The sequence below is a fragment of the Oncorhynchus masou genome, chromosome 4, assembly GCF_036934945.1.
Source record: "Oncorhynchus masou masou isolate Uvic2021 chromosome 4, UVic_Omas_1.1, whole genome shotgun sequence".
Taxonomy (NCBI): Eukaryota; Metazoa; Chordata; class Actinopteri; order Salmoniformes; family Salmonidae; genus Oncorhynchus; species Oncorhynchus masou.
The window spans coordinates 516,512-535,884 of record NC_088215.1 but is presented as its reverse complement, the minus strand read 5'-3'; the positions used below and the strand labels follow the sequence as shown (position 1 = coordinate 535,884).

The 19,373-nt window shown below is 41.5% G+C and overlaps 1 protein-coding gene and 1 non-coding gene across 2 annotated transcripts; both read left to right on the top strand.

Annotated features, from left to right (window-relative positions):
- The first annotated feature begins 1,351 nt into the window (after positions 1-1,351).
- Positions 1,352-13,555, top strand: LOC135520938 (eukaryotic initiation factor 4A-III). Its single transcript, XM_064946817.1, has 12 exons — positions 1,352-1,931; positions 2,471-2,543; positions 5,403-5,469; positions 5,770-5,832; positions 6,261-6,393; positions 8,521-8,601; positions 8,910-9,051; positions 9,863-10,001; positions 10,873-10,988; positions 11,789-11,896; positions 12,989-13,116; positions 13,338-13,555. Exons 1-12 carry the CDS (start codon positions 1,778-1,780, stop codon positions 13,352-13,354), a joined length of 1,221 nt encoding a protein of 406 aa, XP_064802889.1. The 5' UTR covers positions 1,352-1,777; the 3' UTR covers positions 13,355-13,555.
- LOC135524987 (small nucleolar RNA SNORA54) lies at positions 9,549-9,682 on the top strand. The gene has a single exon (XR_010453055.1). It is a non-coding gene; the product is annotated as a small nucleolar RNA SNORA54 (small nucleolar RNA).
- Positions 13,556-19,373: the final 5,818 nt, after the last annotated feature.

The following is a 19,373-nucleotide window of genomic DNA, read 5'->3' as shown; positions in this document are numbered from 1 at the left end:
ATGTACTGGCCTGTCTCCTGGTAGAGCCTCCATGCTCTGGACACTACGCTGACAGACACAGCAAACCTTCTTGCCACAGCTCACATTGATGTCCCATCCTGGATGAGCTGCACTACCTGAGCCACTTGTGTTGGTTGTAGACTCTGTCTCATGCTAACACTAGAGTGAAAGCACTGCCAGCATTCAAAAGTGACCAAAACATCAGCCAGGAAGCATAGGAACTGAGAAGTGGTCTGTGGTCTCCACCTGCAGAACCACTCCTTTATTGGGAGTGTCTTGCTAATTGCCTATAATTTCCACCTGTTGTCTATTCCATTTGCACAACAGCATGTGAAATTTATTGTCAATCAGTGTTGCTTCCTAAGTGGACAGTTTGATTTCACAGAAGTGTGATTGACTTGGAGTTACATTGTGTTGTTACATTGTGTTGTTAAAGTGTTCCCTTTATTTTTTTGAGCAGTGTATATTATATATATTCCTAGTTAGCAACCAGGAAATGGCGGAGCGATTTCTGTAGTGCACCCACAGATAAAACAATGAGACATATATTTCAATGAGACAGATATTTAATGGTTGTATAAATGTGAAGCATCCAGTTGACGTTTCCACTTACTACCAAATTTGGTAGTGAGAGGACGCCCTCTGGCCGGAAGTGGGATATGTATTTTGGCCGACATTCTGCAAATTTTCTCATCAATGAAACGTTTGATCTTAATACAGTTTTATGTTCGCAAAACCAGAATATTGTAGCGACCCGCACAGACAGCTATGTGTTATGTGTTAGGCTAGTAGGTGGTTGTGTTGTACTTACCAGTACCTAGTGTTCGCGGGGTCCGACATGCCAATCAACCTGCTATCTGACAATTACGGGAATGTCTGGAATGTTCTGATGCCAGGCATCCTGGCGGTTGGCGGAGTGGCGTGGAGGGGTGATGGAGCATTGGAAGTTAAGACCATGTTTAGCCTTTGTTCTCTCTCTTACGTCTGGCCTTCACAGTTGAAGGTCACGGTTGGCTTGTGGGGTATCTTTCGTTTATTTGGCGTGGGCTACGGCCAAACAGTAGCCTGTGTAAAGTTGGGTTAATAAACCGTCGATTCGTAAACTCAACCCTCTGTCTGGACAATTGTTCCTTTATGATCTAGTCAGGTCATTACAATATGTTATGAACAGAATGGACTAAGTTTTGTAGACTTTAACCTAAATAATAAAGTAGCGCTGTTTAGAATTAGTTATTGGGGCTCCCGAGTGGCAAAGCGTTTTTAAGACACTGCATCTCAGCGCTGGAGGTGTCACTACAGACACCCTGGTTCAAATCCAGGCTGTATCACAACAGGCCGTGATTGGGAGTCCCATGGGGCGGCGCACAACTGGCAAAGCGTCGTCCGTCATTTGAAATAATAATTTGTTCTTAATTTGACTGAATTCCCTCGTTACAAAGTAGGCCTTCCGTAACGAAAATATTCAGATACTAGAACGCGCCAATAGAATATCACTAGCGCGTGCTTGGCTCAACCCACCTCGTTTGTTCTGCCCACTATGACTCATTGTTTCCATTGAAAACAACAAGCTGTGATCTATAGTGGTTTATTTCTTGGTACACCTTTAATCGGATCTCTATGGTGACGACACAGAAAACGTCATGCAAATTCTCGTCTCTTGCTTTTGGCGTCACTAGAGCGACACATGCGGCTGTCTTTTTTCTACCTACCGCAGCAGAACTCGAGCTGGTGAAGTTGTCGATTTCATTCGTATTTTGTGAAAACTCTCACGAAAGCCATGGAAGTAGCCACCGTACCGCGCACGAGGCGTCTGTTAAAGGAGGAAGACATGACCAAGATCGAGTTTGAGACCAGCGAGGAGGTCGATGTTACTCCTACTTTCGACACGATGGGCCTACGAGAGGATCTCCTCCGTGGGATATACGCATACGGTAGGGCCGGGGGTTTGTTTGGGACAGTGGGCCCATATAGGCAGCTAACGTTACCCAAGTAAGTTATTTGAACACACTTTCTGTACTTCATGACAACTACGGTTGCACACTCAGAACCAACACATACTGCGAGTGTTGGATGAAAAAAGCTTGTTTTTCATTAGTTAGCGTTAGCCAACTAACGTTACCTAGTTAATAATTCGTTTCATTGAACCAAGCTAACTCGCTACCTAGCTAATGTTAGCTAACTAGCATGCCCCACCTCCTTTAGTATTTAGTACATGTTGCATTTTCCTCACTTGTTGATTTACTATTTTTGTGAGCATTTTGCTCTGCATGTGCCGCCATCTGTTCTAGCCGCTGATAATAACATTTGACACGAACAGTCTGCACAACTGGAAAAGTATTCAGTACTACCAGCTATATTTTCCAGTTGCTCAAAGGATTACATGAATAGTATGTGGTGTTCATGGAACTATTTCACTGGAAAGAGTATCATGGGCCTACATAATTAACCACCTTTTATTTCTTATTCTCAGGATTCGAGAAGCCTTCCGCAATCCAACAAAGAGCAATTAAACAGATCATCAAGGGTAGAGATGTCATTGCACAGTAAGTAATGACTGTTTACGCTGGAGAAATACAATGTCCAGAGCCACTTTGGCTATTCACCAGGGGTGTATTTATTAGTCGGATTGTTTTGTCTTTTGCAATGGGAACCGTTTGCTTTAGGAATCAAATAGGGAGGGGGGACAACATTTTGGAGTAGGGATGCACAATATATTGGTGAACCTATCAGAATCTGCCAATATTAGCTAAAAAAGTAAACAACGGTATCTGCTGATGTGTAGTTTAACGGCGGCATTAAAAAAACGATGGCAAAGCTGACGTGCATACCTATAATAACGTAGGTACATGATATAATGACGCCACGTAAAATGTTGCGATACACCAGCAACACAGCATTCCTAACCTTGCCCACAATGTCTGCTGAGTGGATCGAGCAGTCAACAAGTCGAGCAGTCATTTGAAAAAATAAAAACGATTCAAAGGAGAAATCCATTAACGCCAAGATAATTGAATTCATTGCCCTTCACAATCAACCGTTCTCTTGTCGTGGGTGATGTTGGCTTTTGCGGTCGAGCACCAGTACACACTGTTACCAAGTGCGCTATTGTTCAGCTGTTGCCCTACCGGAGTTGCACAGTAATAGCGTAACTGCTATTAGCTTCACGATATACTATGGAATGCAGTTTCGGTCTTTGCGTATCACATGACGCTATTTGACAATCGCGTTATTTCATACGTTAAATAAGCTTTTAAGTTGACATGTCAAAACAGTTCTATCATAGAATGTTGTGTGTTCTGAATTTGCACATGCAAGCTTCACACAGCTGTGAAGAGTTTACGCAAATATTAGCATTGTAGCTCTTATCGCGGGACTGTGACTGTGAAGTCACCTCCCCAGTCAGCCTATTGTATGTATTGACATTCATATTGCACTGTACAGCTTTACCTAAGGATTTGGGATCAATGAAATGGGCTAACGGTCGACTCAATACCGAAGATATTTTTTTTTCCCCAACGTCCTCCTCAGAGTTATCAGACTCCAAAACATCATGGCAGTATTGTTTTTCCTCGGGAATAGTGCTCAATACACACAGGTAGACAATAATAAATGTGTCTCAATTAATTTGTTTCAGAGTCCCGCAATAAGAGCTATGATGCTAATTTTATTTATTTTTTTTTATTTCACCTTTATTTAACCAGGTAGGCTAGTTGAGAACAAGTTCTCATTTGCAACTGCGACCTGGCCAAGATAAAGCATAGCAGTGTGAACAGACAACACAGAGTTACACATGGAGTAAATAATAAACAAGTCAATAACACAGTAGAAAAAAAAAGAGTCTATATACATTGTGTGCAAAAGGCATGAGGAGGTAGGCAAATAATTACAATTTTGCAGATTAACACTGGCGTGATAAATGATCAGATGGTCATGTACAGGTAGAGATATTGATGTGCCAAAGAGCAGAAAAGTAAATAAATAAAAACAGTATGGAGATGAGGTAGGTAAAATTGGGTGGGCTATTTACCGATAGACTATGTACAGCTGCAGCGATCGGTTGGCTGCAGCTAAAGAGATAAAAGTCTCCAACTTCAGCGATTTTTGCAATTCGTTCCAGTCACAGGCAGCAGAGAACTGTTCCCTGGGTGTCACTGAGAAGACTGATACCCCATGTCATTGATCCACAATCCATAGATAAGGCTGTACAGTGAAATAAGTATGCCCCAATGCAGTTCTAAAGTATAATACATCCAGTGTGATTTCAACAGTTTTGTTGTCAAACTAACAAATTATTGTATTTTGTTGGTTTTATATAACATTCCAACCTTGTTCGTTCAGCATGATCTATTCAATTATGGCATAATTCTACTATTTGTATGTATTTGAATCCCTGTCAATGACACACTTTTATTTTGAAGGCTAACTGCAAAGTCCACAATTGTGGCTAATCCTTATTGTGGCTAGCTTCACATAGATGGTTCAGACCACCATTAAACAAATAAGACTTGTCTTATAAATCAGTGTTATTTTAGATGATGACACCTAGCTATATAGATAAACAGATTGTCTTTTTGCTATATTTTGGGAAAGAACATTGTTTGCATCCATGAGCGAGCTAGCTAGCTGTTTTTTTTTAATGACCAGCATTGTAGGTGCGCGAGACAACTTTACCAGCATCATAGCATACGTATCGATTAATCGTTGTGACATATTAACTTGTTAAATTATGCAACGTGCAGTCATTCAGGTCCTGATTGGTCAACAAGCTTAATTGACAGGTGTATATTTTTTGACATGCAAAGACCCAAATGGCGTTCCATAGAAATCCGGGTTGAGTATGAAACGACGAAACAAATGAACATTGGAACAGCAAAGCAAGTAAGTGAATGAATTTTGATTATGTTTTGCTGATAATGGGGTTATACGTAAATGCCATCAAAATAACTTTTTGGTCAGTGTGGTGTGTGTGTAACCTTTAATTAACTAGGCAAGTCAGTTAAGAATAAATTCTTATTTACAATGACGGCCTACCCCAGACGACACTGGACTAATTGCGCGCTGCCCTATGGGACTCCCAATCACGGCCGGATGTGATACCGCCTCGGTTCGACACAGGGACTGTAGTGACGCCTCTTGCACTGAGATGCATTGCCTTAGACCGCTGTGTGTTAACTATTTAACTGTACTAGAATGCTTAAAAGGCTGTTAAATGTCGGGTAATGTTTGTTTTTTTGCCATGGAAAAATATCGGTATCGGCCAAAATATTCATGTCGGTGTGTCACTAATTTGGAGTAAACCGTTTCCAACCTAATGATTATAAATACTCCCCAAGGCCATTGTTCAAATGTTTATCATGGCTGTTGAATACCATCTTTCTCTGTTCTTCAACACCTTTCTTTAGGTCTCAGTCCGGAACAGGAAAGACTGCCACGTTTTGCGTATCAGTACTGCAGTGTCTTGACATTCAGGTATTTGAGAAAGGTTATATGCAGACTAGGGCCCGTATCCAGCGTCTCGGAGTAGGAGTGCTGATCTAATACCAGTTTTTTTCCTTTTAGATCATAGTTAATCATTTTATATCAACGTGTAGGACGAGATCCTAGATCAGCACTCTTACTTTGAGAGGCTACATGAATACAAGCCCTGTTGTAGGTACCATTATCATGACATAGCAGTTTTGGATCATCTAACATTTTGTGAAATTTCTCTCGCTTTGAATATGTGGAGTTTGGACAAAGTGATTTCTTTTGTTGTTTGTTTTGTCACAGGTGCGTGAAACCCAAGCACTGATCCTGGCTCCCACCAGAGAGTTAGCTGGACAGATACAGAAGGTATGTGACTGAATATCAAGTGTCTTCTGATGGACTGGGGAAAACTGCTTTGGGAGATGAGGGTTGTTTGTGTTCAGTAGGACACACAGTAGCAAAATGTAAAGTGTTTCTATTAGGCAGGTTCGGGGTCCTGTTCATTCATCAGAACGCTGTGCAACGGAAAATGGGAACAAGTGTTTATTTGATATGTTTAGATTGTACCTTTCTGTTTCAAAACATTATCTCCTGTTGTATGCCGACTGCATACGGCACAGATCAGAACATTGGCAAAGGTTTGAATTGGTGAAAGCCTTGGCTGGATGGAGTTTCCATAGTTAAATCTGTGACGGGGAATGTGCAAGTGCACATTCCGGTGGAAGAGTAGACAATTTGGATGCAACCATTGTCTCCTATTATTCACATGTTTAAATCCCTTCACCCCTTTCTAGGTGCTCCTGGCCCTAGGTGACTACATGAACGTCCAGTGTCATTCCTGTATCGGAGGGACAAACGTGGGTGAGGACATCCGCAAACTGGACTATGGCCAGCACGTGGTAGCAGGGACCCCTGGGAGAGTGTTTGGTGAGTTCCCTGGACCCTAACCTTCTAGTATCCAGAGGTATGAACGGCTGTGTCTGCCCAGCTAAGAAGACTAGATATTTATTATCTGTTAGAATTCTGTCACAGGAATCAAAACTGAATTTCGCTGTTTCACTGGGTTCAGTCTGGATTAGAGTTCGACCGATTCATCGGAATGGCCGATTTAATTAGGTGACGATTTCAAGTTTTCATTTTTTACACCTTTATTTAACTAGGGAAGTCTGTTAAGAACACATTCTTATTTTCAATGGCGGCCAAATAAAGGTGGGTTAACTGCCTTATTCAGGGGCAGAGCGACAGATTTTTACCTTGTCAGCTCAGGGATTCGTTTTTACAACCTTCCGGTTACTAGTACAACGCTCTAACCACCTGCCTTACATTGCACATAGTAGGCTGACTACCTGTTACTCGAGGGCAGCAAGACACCAAGGTAAGTTGCTAGCTAGCATTAAACTTATCTAATAAAAAACAATCAATCTTAGCATAATCACGAGTTAACTACACATGGTTGATGACATTACTAGTTTAATCACAGCCTACCTCGCCAAACAGGTAATGATTTAACAAGCGCATGCGTGAAAAAGGTACTGTCGTTGCACCAATGTGTACCAAACCATAAACATCATTGTCTTTCTTAAAATCAATACACAAGTATATATTTTTAAACCTGCATATTTAGTTAATATTGCCTGCTAACATGAATTTCTTATAACTATGGAAATTGTCACTTCTCTTGCGTTCCGTGCAAGCAGAGTCAGGGTATATGCAGCAGTTTGGGCCGCCTGGCTCATTGCGAACTGTGTGAAGTTCATTTATTCCTAACAAAGGCCATAATTAATTTGTCAGAATTGTACATAATTATGACATAACATTGAAGGTTGTGCAATATTTAGACTTATGGATGCCACCCATTAGATAAAATACGGAACGGTTCCGTATTTCACTGAAAGAATAAACGTTTTGTTTTCGAACTGATAGTTTCCAGATTTGACCATATTAATGACCAAAAGCTTGTGTTTCTGTGTGTTATCAGTATGACTGGGCAGTGGTAGGCAGCAGCAGGCTGTAAGCATTCATTCAAACAGCACTTTCATGCATTTTGCCAGCAGCTCTTCGCTGTGCTTCAAGCATTGAGCTGTTTATGACTTCAAGCCTATCAGCTCCCGAGATTAGGCTGGTGTAACCGATGTGAAATTGTTAGCGGGGTGCATACTAATAGCGTTTCAAACATTACTCGCTCTGAGACATGGAGCCACGGCTTTTGTGGAGCGATGGGTAACGATGCTTCAAGGGTGGCTGTTGATGTGTTCCTGGTTCAAGCCCGGGTAGGGCCCAGGAGAGGGACGGAAGCTATACTGTTACACTGGCAATACTAAAGTGCCTCTAAGAACATCCAACAGTCAAAGGTATATGAAATACAAATCGTATGGAGAGAAATAGTCCTATAATAACCTAAAACTTCTTACCTGGGAATATTAAAGACTCCTGTTAAAAGGAACCACCAGCTTTCATATGTTCTCATGTTCTGAGCAAGGAACTTAAACGTTAGCTTTCTTACATGGCACATATTGCACTTATACTTTCTTCAACACTTTTTTTGCATTATTTAAACCAAATTGAACATGTTTCATTATTTATTTGAGGCTAAATTGATTTGATTGATGTATTATATTAAGTTAAAATAAATGTTCATTCAGTATTGTTTTAATTGTCATTATTATAAATAAATACATTTTTTTAAATTGGTATCGGCTTTTTTTGGTCCTCCAATAATCAGTATCGGCGTTGAAAAACCGTAATCGGTCGACCTCTAGTCTGGATCTGCCTTCATTGAAACAGTTTGTACCTTTATGTAATGAGGCATACTTACGACAAAAGTAAAGTCAAGAGAATCAGTGTTTGCACTGTTCGCAACCTGGCTCAGTCCTCCAGTGTGAACTGTGGGTTCCATTCCAGTGCCACAGTAAAGCCCAGAGAGTGACAGGGGTCACGAGTAGACAATCATGACATGGGCTCCCTGTAGTCACCAAGGGTTGTGTCTTCAAAGTCAGAGTATGAATTGAGAAGATTCCCCTCTATAATGCAGGCACTGCTCTCTCTGTTCTTTAGATATGATCCGCAGGAGGAGTTTGAGGACGCGTGCCATCAAGATGCTGGTGCTGGACGAAGCAGACGAAATGCTCAACAAGGGTAAGCCAGACACAAAGATGAAACGAAAGACCTCTTCCAGTTGTGTGTTTCTGGTCTCCTGTTGCCCAAAAAACAACAAGAACATGAGGTCAGGTGGTAAAGCAGGATAAGTTTCAGGGCTGCGTTGTCGTTCCCCCTGCACACATCAACTAGTTTCCAACTATCCCTGTCTGCAACCCACGGCAGGCAGGGATGCTTTGGTCTCAGACACTTTTGCACAGGAAAGTCGTTTTGACGGACTGCGCGACTTTTCCCAGAAAGTGAAGTGTAATATGAAGGGGGACCTGAATATCTTTCCCGTCCGGCAGGTTTCAAAGAGCAGATCTACGACGTGTACCGGTATCTGCCCCCCGCCACCCAGGTCTGTCTGATCAGCGCCACGCTGCCCCACGAGATCCTGGAGATGACCAACAAGTTCATGACCGACCCCATTCGCATCCTGGTCAAACGGTGAGTCAAGCGTTACTCGGCTGTATATTAGGAAGTACCACCCTGGTTTCTATTCTAGTGGCACAAACCTGGACTCGTTCAAGTTGTGAACTCTAGGGGGCAGCATTGTGTAATGTATACAAGGAGGGAAGTAAACCAGCCAGTCCTAAATCACTCCCTACCCCATGGCCCTAACCCTTTGTTTCTGCAGGTCTGTAAGGTGGAAGCAATATAGTGGATGCTCCACCACTGAACTGCTTATATGTATCCAGACCCTATACGTCTGCAATCATCCAGGGGTTAGGGACGAGGGGTTGGGAGTGATTTGGGACCGGTTTAGTCTAGTACTTAGTCTGAATACAAACCTCATATAGTCATCAGAGAATCAGCCATGCTTAAATCGAAAAGGCCCCCACCGTCCCTGTGGGACCTTTCAGAAGAGAAAAGACGGAGCATTTCTCTTATCTATACCACTATTTCTGATTTATTATTTAGCCGAGTCAAGGAAATCTTCCCTTTGGCACTGTTCGTAACCTGGCTCAGTCCTCAGTGTGAGCTGTGGGTTCCATTCCAGTGCCACAGTAAAGCCCAGAGAGTGACAGGGGTCCGGTACGTCTTGTACCGCTTCTCTGTTCGCTCTCTGGGAACATGAAACGAAAACCCTTTTGGGGGCCTTTGCGCCCTGCTTAGAAAAGATTACATGGAAGGAAAGAAAGGAGTTGAATAGGAAGACCTGCACTCACTGGAAAAAGTATTTAGATGTGTTCCTTTTCTTTAGCAGCAGAAGAGGTCCAATACTGAGTTAACCCCTCTCTTCCTTTCCCAATCCCAGTGATGAGTTGACTCTAGAGGGCATCAAGCAGTTCTTCGTGGCAGTAGAGAGGGAGGAGTGGAAGTTTGACACCCTGTGTGACCTGTATGACACCCTCACCATCACACAGGCTGTCATCTTTTGCAACACCAAGCGGAAGGTCTGTACACAACTAAAACAAAGTTACATTTATTGCGAGGTTGTCCCTAAACACTGATCTTCGGTCAGTTTTGCATTTTCCCCAATAATAGTTGGGATTAAGGGAGGGGAAGCTGATCCTAAATCTGTGCCTTAGGAGAAACTTCACTGGAAGTACTTGGGTTGTTGGCAGCTGTTGACAGTTGTATGTTTTTCCTCCTAGTGAGTACTGTCTCCCTATATGTACTGGTAAAAAAATAGGGATGGGCAGGAGTACTCCATTGACAGTTTGTATTCGATCGATAATGTGTACTTGACATTATTAAAAGCAACTATTTAGCAGGTTCAATTTATAAGCACTGTCAAAATGTCCCGACACGAAGATGTTTGCTTGTGGAATATGTCAAGCGCAGTGAAGATATGTTGCATACCGTTTTCAGTTTTGTATCAGAACCAAATACATTCTTTGAAATGCCCACCATTGTTAGAAAAAAAATGAAGCGGTCGTGCTTCCGTCTCCCCAGGGCCAACATGCTTTGACATTGTTAGTTTGACCAATGAATGCCAGTGTTTCCTCAACCTCTCATTGAACACCATGAATGTCATGATAATCTTTGTTTGCACTGTTAGTAACCTGGCTCCGTCCTCAGTGAGAGCTGTGGGTTTCATTGCAGTGCCGCGCTAAAGCCCAGAGAGTCGCAGGGATCCAGCACGACTTGTACTGTTTCTCTGTTCACTCTCTAGGAACATAAAGCCCCGTCAAAGGATGTGTCCTAAATGGCGCCCTATTCCCTACATTGTGTATTTCAGGGAGCATGTTTGGCATGATCCCTGAAATGCATTGTCATACGTTTGGCCTGAGCCTCTATCTGTCCTCGCTCTGCTCGCGATAGGTTGACTGGCTGACTGAGAAGATGAGGGAGGCCAACTTCACTGTTTCCTCCATGCACGGAGACATGCCCCAGAAGGAGAGGGAGTCCATCATGAAAGAGTTCCGGTCCGGTGCCAGGTAATGATGAAATAGTCTGTTTTAGCATCCCAATCAATCTTTGAAGGCTATTCAATAAGTTAGTTGACCTTTTTATTTATTTTTTCATTTTGGGTGTGTGACCACTGGGTCAATATTTATCAATAGTGAATGTGCTCTCATGTCAGTAGTTACTTTGTCATATTTCTATGAGAAAGTTGAAGCTGGTCTTACACTTAACTTAAAAAAATATATATATTATTGTCCGTGTGCAATCACCAATAATTTGCACATCTCGGTGTATATCTGACTTGTTTGATTGCCAGAGACGTTAACTTAGCTTAGTTGGTCGAACAGTCTCTTAGCAGGAAGAACATTTAGATCCTATTATGACAATGTACTGTGTCGCCTGGTTTCTTTCTGGTCCACCTGATAGAGAATGTTGTCTTTCATATACAATACTGGACAGTTTCCCACACTAGATAAAACCTACTAGTGGACTGAACACTTAAATGAACATTCTTCATTGCACTGTTTGTAACCTGGCTCAGTGCGAGCTTTGTTCCATTCCTGTGCCACAGTAAAACCCAGAGAGTGGCAGTGGTCCAGTATGTCTTGTACTGTTTCTCTGTTCACACCCTGGAAACATGTCTACGCATTGTTCTTTTAAATCTCCCAGGGCTGGACTTGGGTCGTATTAATTGGTGCACACCGTAGCAAAACATTTAGCAACGTTCAGATAGTCCCTCTCTGTTTGAACCCGTTTAGTTTCAAGTGACAAGTGAATACGACCTTGGTGTGGCCTAACGTGGATCTCCTCTCCCCCCCCCCCCAACCCGTAGCCGAGTGCTTATCTCCACTGATGTGTGGGCCCGAGGTCTGGACGTGCCCCAGGTGTCCCTCATCATCAACTACGACCTGCCCAACAACAGAGAGCTGTACATCCACAGGTATGTCTGGCTGCCCAGCTCAGAGAACTACTATGCATACCTAATATCGCTTAGTTTCTAGTGTGGCTATTCGGACAACGGTGAAGTTGAGAAAATCACCTGGCTCAGTCCTCAGTTTGAGCTGTGGGTTCCATTCCAGTGCCACAGTAAAACCCAGAGTGGCAGAGGTCAAGTACGTTGTGTACCTTTTTCTCTGTTCGGTCTTTCAGGACACTAAAAGCCTATTTTTCTGGTCAATCCGACATCTGTAGTGGTCGTACAGCGTTTACAGCGATGCAGACTCCGCAGAAGTCAGATCATTCATACTTGCTCTTTGGGGAGCTGTCATACGCATCCAATAAATTGGTCTGCGCCACACCACTCGTAGCAATACAAAGCTAATCGCTATAGCCATCCAGCTAGTTGTGAACAACTGGCTCAACGAAAAGACAAGACCTTACCTCTTCAGATGTTGGCGTCCGTTTCCCGGTGATTGACATAGGAGCTCAGCCAAGATGGCATTAAAAAGGCTGCACCGTTTTCCCACCTGTATCTCTTTCCTGAATCTCCCCATTGCCCCCAGCGAATTGTGCCTACATTTAGGCTGTTAATGTGTGTTTCACACTGTTAAGGTAAAAATTAGTCTAATGCTTGTTTGAATGTCAACCCCAATACATGTTCGTGTCATCAATCAACTGCATTACAGTTAAGAATGACTGACTACCACCACCGATTTCTGTATGCTAGCTATGCTACCAGATGATACAAACAGGAGTTAGCATTTAGCAGTCACTTGTTCTAACTTGGAAAAATGTCTAAATGTTATGCAGCGAAAACAGCCAAATATATCCAAATTGGATTTTAGTAACCACATTCGGGTCCTGTTACAGTACATCAATTATGACGGTTTTGACATCCACTTAGATCAGATTTGTTGAATGTAGGCCAATCCAGTGCCCTTCGCTCCCCCATGGTCTGCATTCCATTGATCCCTTTTACCGCCCTGATCTCTTTCCAGGAGCTTCTGGCCCGCATAGTCGGATCAAGCAAAAATCGGGATGTCAGTGCAAAGATTTACTGGTGTTTTTGTCCCTCAACCTCCTCTCTTCATAGGATTGGCCGATCGGGTCGTTACGGCCGCAAGGGTGTGGCCATTAACTTTGTGAAGAATGACGACATCCGTATTCTCCGTGACATTGAGCAGTACTATTCCACACAGATCGATGAAATGCCAATGAACGGTAAATTACCATTTGTAAATCTTCTGTCTGAGTACTTAATTGACAATGTTGATATGTTTAGTATTGCTGTTTTGGTTCAAGCAACTACATGTAAGTGTTCAGTTTTGTTTCAACCATATACTGGGTTTACAGATTTATGGCCATATAGACCTGGGGTTGTTTTACAAAAACGGGCATTGACATTAGATGGCTGTCATTAACATTACATTTGTCCTCCTCAGTGGCTGACCTGATCTAAGGCACAGGTGACGGAAGTGGAGAGACCACTTTGATTACACTTTGGACCCCTTTTTATTTACTGTTAGAATTCTTGTCTCATTTGTTTTGTTTTTAATAGTCGCTTTGGAACAGCCTTCGAATACTATTGTATTCTTAGGGAAATGCCTACTGCAACCATCAGTTGTTTTGTAAATAAAGAACATTTTGTTTCCCATTTGAATGCAGGTTCATTTCTTGTCCCTGTTTTTTAAAGGGGCAACCCGGGATTTTGAAAAAACAACAATGGGTACCCCAACCATTTTGTTTTGATAAACATCAAAGGGATTGGGCTGGAAAAATGTAACAACTCTCAAATTCATAGAAAGGGCTATGGTTGCAAGAACTGACCATCCATCCTTGAGATCAAAAGTGTAGTTTTAACCATGTTATGAGGCTATAGTATTTGTTTACAATTACATTCTGTGTGATGTGGTAGATGGATGAACTAAGATCTATTACTTTACAATCACGTCTTCTGTTAGACTTCTATAGGGCTCCAGGTGCAACTGTCAGTCTTATGCCAGGATTCAATCCAATGTTTGTTATAGTGAATTGCACAGCCAACCAAAGTGTCATGTAAATGCAATTTCCCAGGTGTTTGCAGTGATTCCATTCATGGATCCCTGCTAATTCAAATCAAATTTTGGCCCATGCGTGAATTACCTTTTTTAAAAGACGCTTTGTCTTGTGCGCTGCTCTATAAAGTGCCTTGGATTGAAATACGGCCAAGATTTCTTTATTTTTTATTTACCAGATCCATTGTTTGATAATGGTGACATGGATGACCGTGATGATGAATGAGGGTATATGTGATGGCATCTGTGACTGGGATGATGGAGTTGGTAAAGCTGAGTTTACTGTTGTAGGTACTGGAAAATATGCATGACAAGTTGGGTAATCCATAGGGCAGTGGTTCTTAACTGATTTTGGTCTCCGGACCCATATTTCAGTGTGTCTCCTCAGTAGTGACCAAATACTTGCGCAGGTGGAAAATTCATCAAAAGTTTGGATTTGTTTCAAAATGCAATGTGGGAAACTATAAGGCTCTATTGATTTAATAAATGTAACAAAAAAAACAATGCTTTGCAGAAGGGCACTACTACAGATGTTTTACCTTTGTCAGCTCTGGTATTCAAACCAGCAACTTTTTGGTTACTGGCCTAACACTAACCTTGAGGTCACCTGCCACCATATTAACTGGAAACATTTTTTCCTTTTCAATAATTCCATACTGCTCAACCTCCCACCACTCAATTTTGGTTGAGAATCGCTGCCAACACTACAGATGGCTGGCTATATTGGTATAGGACTAGTAAAGGCCCAGTGCAAGACTTTTGTGAAACAATTTTCTTTTTGTATTTCCCGCGGGGGCTCCGAGACACGAGCATAGCCATTTAATTATGTTAGTCACTCTCCCTCAGATATACTAGTCAAGGTAAAATGTGTAGAATTGCAGGAAATTAGCTGCAAAAACGTTCTGCTATCGGATCCCTCTGTATGTATTTTACTTTTTCATTCCGGTGCTGAGTTAGTGTAGTGGCTAATTGTATAGCTAATAGGCTCTGTTTGTAGACCGACTGAAGTGGACAAAGCTACAGCAGTCAATGTGATAATGACTGGGTTCTTTTTTTCTTCTCCAAATAGCATTTGAGTTTGTCAGTTGTATAAAAATGCAGTAAATGAGCTTCAGTTGGCTTAATGTTTTTACGTAATGTGAAGACAGGAGGATGGGCAGAGCTTATTGATGTCACATTCCTTTTACTGATAACATTGTTTCTGAAACCTTTTTCAAAGTTGGATTTCCAAGCGGTAAGGGATGGAAGACCAACACCTTGGTTTAGGCAGTGGTGGAAAAAGTATAACATTTTTGTACTTGAGTAAAAGTAAAGAAACCATAATAGAAAATGACAAGTCGCCCAATAAAATACTTACTCGAGTAAAAGTCAAAGTATTTGGTTTTAAATATACATAAGTATCAAAAGTAAATATAATTGCTAGTAAATTGCCTAAATTAAGCCAGGGGCACATTACAACATGCAGATAATTTATGAACTAAACATTTGATACAGTAGGGAGGACCAGGGAAGTTCTATGGATAAGTGTATGAATTGGACCATTTTCCTGTCCTGCTACGCATTCAAAATGTAACGAGTACTTTCGGGAGTCAGGGAAAATCTATGAAAAAGTACATGATTTACTTTAGGACCGTAATGAAGTAAAAGTTGTCAAAAATGTAAATAAAGTACAGATTACCCCAAACTACTTTAGTAATACTTTACAATATTTTGACTTAACACCACTGAGATTAGGGACGGACCGACATCCAAGGAAGGGACCATTTCAATCTGAGTGGTATCAATGAAAGACTGAGGCTGCGCGGATAGTAGTAGACACTGCTGCTCCCCCTGCCTGCTATTCTCCACTAGCGACAGCGTGTGACCAAGAGACGGTTATTGAGACTTGAACAATTTGCCTATAGCACCCAACAAGCATGAGAAATCTTTGTCTCACATCCAAAGGCAGATCGCTTTTAAGACATTTTCCAGTTTACGGATAGATTTTAGCGGCCAGGGACCCTAAGTGATTGCATATGCCTGGAGCCGGCCCTGGTAAAAGAGAAACATTAGCTTTTTACATGTCTATGTAATTAATACTGCATGCTAATACCTTGGGTAGCCTACCTAGGTAAATGGGAGTTGGCATTTCGTGGCAATGATGTGAAACTATTACATGCTTTTTCTGAACAAAATGGACAGTTAGCAACCCATTTAGAGGCTGCCACCATGTTTGCTTTTTGCCAATGGCCTATGATTGAATTTTCAATTCAACTGATGCGCTCTTCTGTCTTCTGCAGAACAAAGAGATGAACATGGGTTTCTTCCGTACCCGTATCAGCAACACAATGAAAGCATTGGAACGGCAGCGACTAGACTTTGATAGTTTCTATGGGCGATTTGAGAAAAAACGTAATGAACTGGGTCTGGCATGACGCTCCTAGTAAACATTCAGAGTTTTATAACCTACCGGACAACATCAATGTTCACAGGATAGCTAGGTTTGACCACGTTGGTGAATTTAATTTCCTTGGCTTAATTCAATGCCAAAAAAATGTCACAAAAGTTAGACACCAACAAACGTGCCTGTCAAAATATGCCAAGTATTTCGATTTCGTTAGATTTAAGGCTTATTTTGTCTTATTGTACAGTTCACAAATGGTACGAGACAAATCACCTGGACAGCTCCTCAGCTTTTTGTTCCAGGCAGGGCCGCAACCACATGAGCACACCGAGGTCCGGACTTCAGCAATTTGTTTTAATAAAAAATGTAGATGCTCATTTGGCGTTTCAACTTACAGTTGAGTTAGAAAAGTAGAAAACACAGGGTACAATTTCGAAACTTAGTTGTGCATCAGCAGTTTCCTATTGTTATATGCCACTCAATTAGGGGCAGATCGCAATTTACTGGGGAGGGTTGTTAAACTATATTTTTTGATTTGAGGAGGGTTGTTTTTTTATTGGGCACAGTGGAGGGTAATACTTTTCCCCCCAGGTTTACATTTTGCTCTTTTGCAGGTTTTACACTCTAATTTCTTCCACCCTAGCCAAATGTCCTTGTCTGCTTGCATTCGCCTCCCCAATATCAAGGTCTTTTGGTACTTCCCTTATACCACAGGTCAGTATAGTCTACCAGTCTAACGTCTATCCAACCCTCTATCCACCATTCATTGTGGGGCTTGGGGCTCCAAAGAGGCACAGCAGTCTAACGCACTGTATCTCAGTGCAAGAGCCATCACTACAGTCCCTGGTTCGATTCCAGGCTGTCTCGCATCTGGCTGTGATTGGGAGTCCAATAGGGCGGCGTACAATTGGTCCAGCATCGTCCGGGGTAGGCCGTCATTGTAAATAAGAATTTGTTCTTAACTGACTTGCCTAGTGAAATAAACGTTAAATAAAACAACTAAAAATAGTGCAGTGAAAATTGTATTTGAATAACGTCACAAGGCCCTGTAATTTGAACGTTTCATTCAAATGGGATAAGTTGTGGGTCTACTCTTGACAGTTTAGAAGGTCTAGAAAGGCACAGTAGCAGGCCAGTCTGGCTGCATTTTTCCTTCTGATACTGAATGCGATGTCTGTTACCAACAACATCTCATATTCAATTTGTGGGTGTATGTACATCATTTCAGAAAATGTGCGTTTTTGGCTTAATTCATGGGACCAGACACATTTATGTGCTGCTTAATTCGTTTGAAAATACCCATTTAACCAGTAGGCTGGTTACACACAAGCCTTTGCAACAACCATAGATGCGATAGCCTATATTTAATTTGTGTTCTCTCTTTAGGTCTAATTCAACGTTATGAATATACAGACATTTTGTCTTTATTTAACTGTGTTTTAAAATGTGTAGTTATATGCCTATATGTAGTGTTTTAGACTTGCTGAACAGAATTTGTGAGAAAAGACACATTTACATGCCACTTAATCCGTGGGAATTTTTTTTATTAATGCCAATACTGTTTTCTATGCTTGATTTCACTTAATACTTGGGATACTGGGGCACTTGTAATCAGAAAGGCCCTTGTTACAGATCATCATTCTCCCATGTTGTCCAAAATACAATGTGGCCACATACAGTTGAAGTCGGAAGTTCAATTTGGTAGCATTGCCTTTAAATAGTTTGACTTGGGTCAAATGTTTCTGATAGCCTTCCACAAGCTTCCCACAATAAGTTGGATGAGTTTTGGCCCGTTCCTCCTGACCGAGCTGGTGTAACTGAGTCAGGTTTGTAGGCCTCCTTGCTCACACATGCTTTTTCAGCTCTGCCAATACATTTTCCATGGGATTGAGTTCAGGGCTTTGTGATGGCCACTCCTTGACTTTGTTGTCCTTCAGCCATTTTGCCACAACTTTTGAAGTATGCTTGGGGTCATTGTCCGTTTGGAAGACTCCAACCTAAGTGTACGTGAACTTCAGATTTCAACTGTATGCTCCCGGCAGGCCCAGTTGTTCAAGAAAAGCTTAACACAGGTTTGCCTCCTCTCCAATCCGAGTGGCTATTCCTCGCGGATCTAGAACCTAACTTCAATATAGCCTACATTTTTATACTTTTACTTTTTCAATTTATTTATTACCTTTGATATGTGGCATAAACACAACCAGTAACCATGTTTTTTAAAATCTGATTAGGCTACTTCAAAAGTAGGCAGAAGCATGTTCATCCAAAATATAATTCCAGCATCCTCAAAATGGCTTAACATTAACCAGATTTCCATTCAACCTTTTTATGCAAGTAAAGTAGCCTATATGAATTTGACCTTTCGGGTAGGATTCATGAGATTCATATGAAGAATAATTTTGGTGTGGTGAATTAATTTGAATTCAACAATCCCTACATCAATTTATATTATGAGCAATTTAAGGGATGGGAATATTACATCTACATTTTGACAAAGTCCTCTTTCTTACTTAATAGCCTAGGCAGCCGATAGAGGGCACTTGATCTGCACTATCATCTAGGTTTGATGTGCCCAGCTGGTAATACACTCGTGTCCCCCATGGACTGGCTCGGACATAAAGCATCATCACTTTCAGGCTGCAAAGGCATCATTTCCTTCCTAAACTAAATTTAATGGGGGGCTGACCCCACCAAAAAACAGGAAAAATATTTGTCCGGTCTTAATAAAAAAAAATCCAACATTTTAGGATTTTCTGACAATTTAGGATGTTGCACACACTTGGCGTGCTTGAGGTGGCTAATATTTGGGTTGTGACATTTCTACAAACCAAATAATATCCTCAAAACTCTATAATGTCATTCCTTAGCATTAATAATAGTCTAAATAAAGCCTTTCAGGATGTGCAAAAAATATGTATTTCTATGGAGTTGTTTTAGATCTTTTTTATTCTATACTGAACAAAAATAGAACTGTAACATTCAACAATTTCAAAGATTTTAAGGAAATCAGTCAATTGAAATAAATGCATTAGGACCTAATC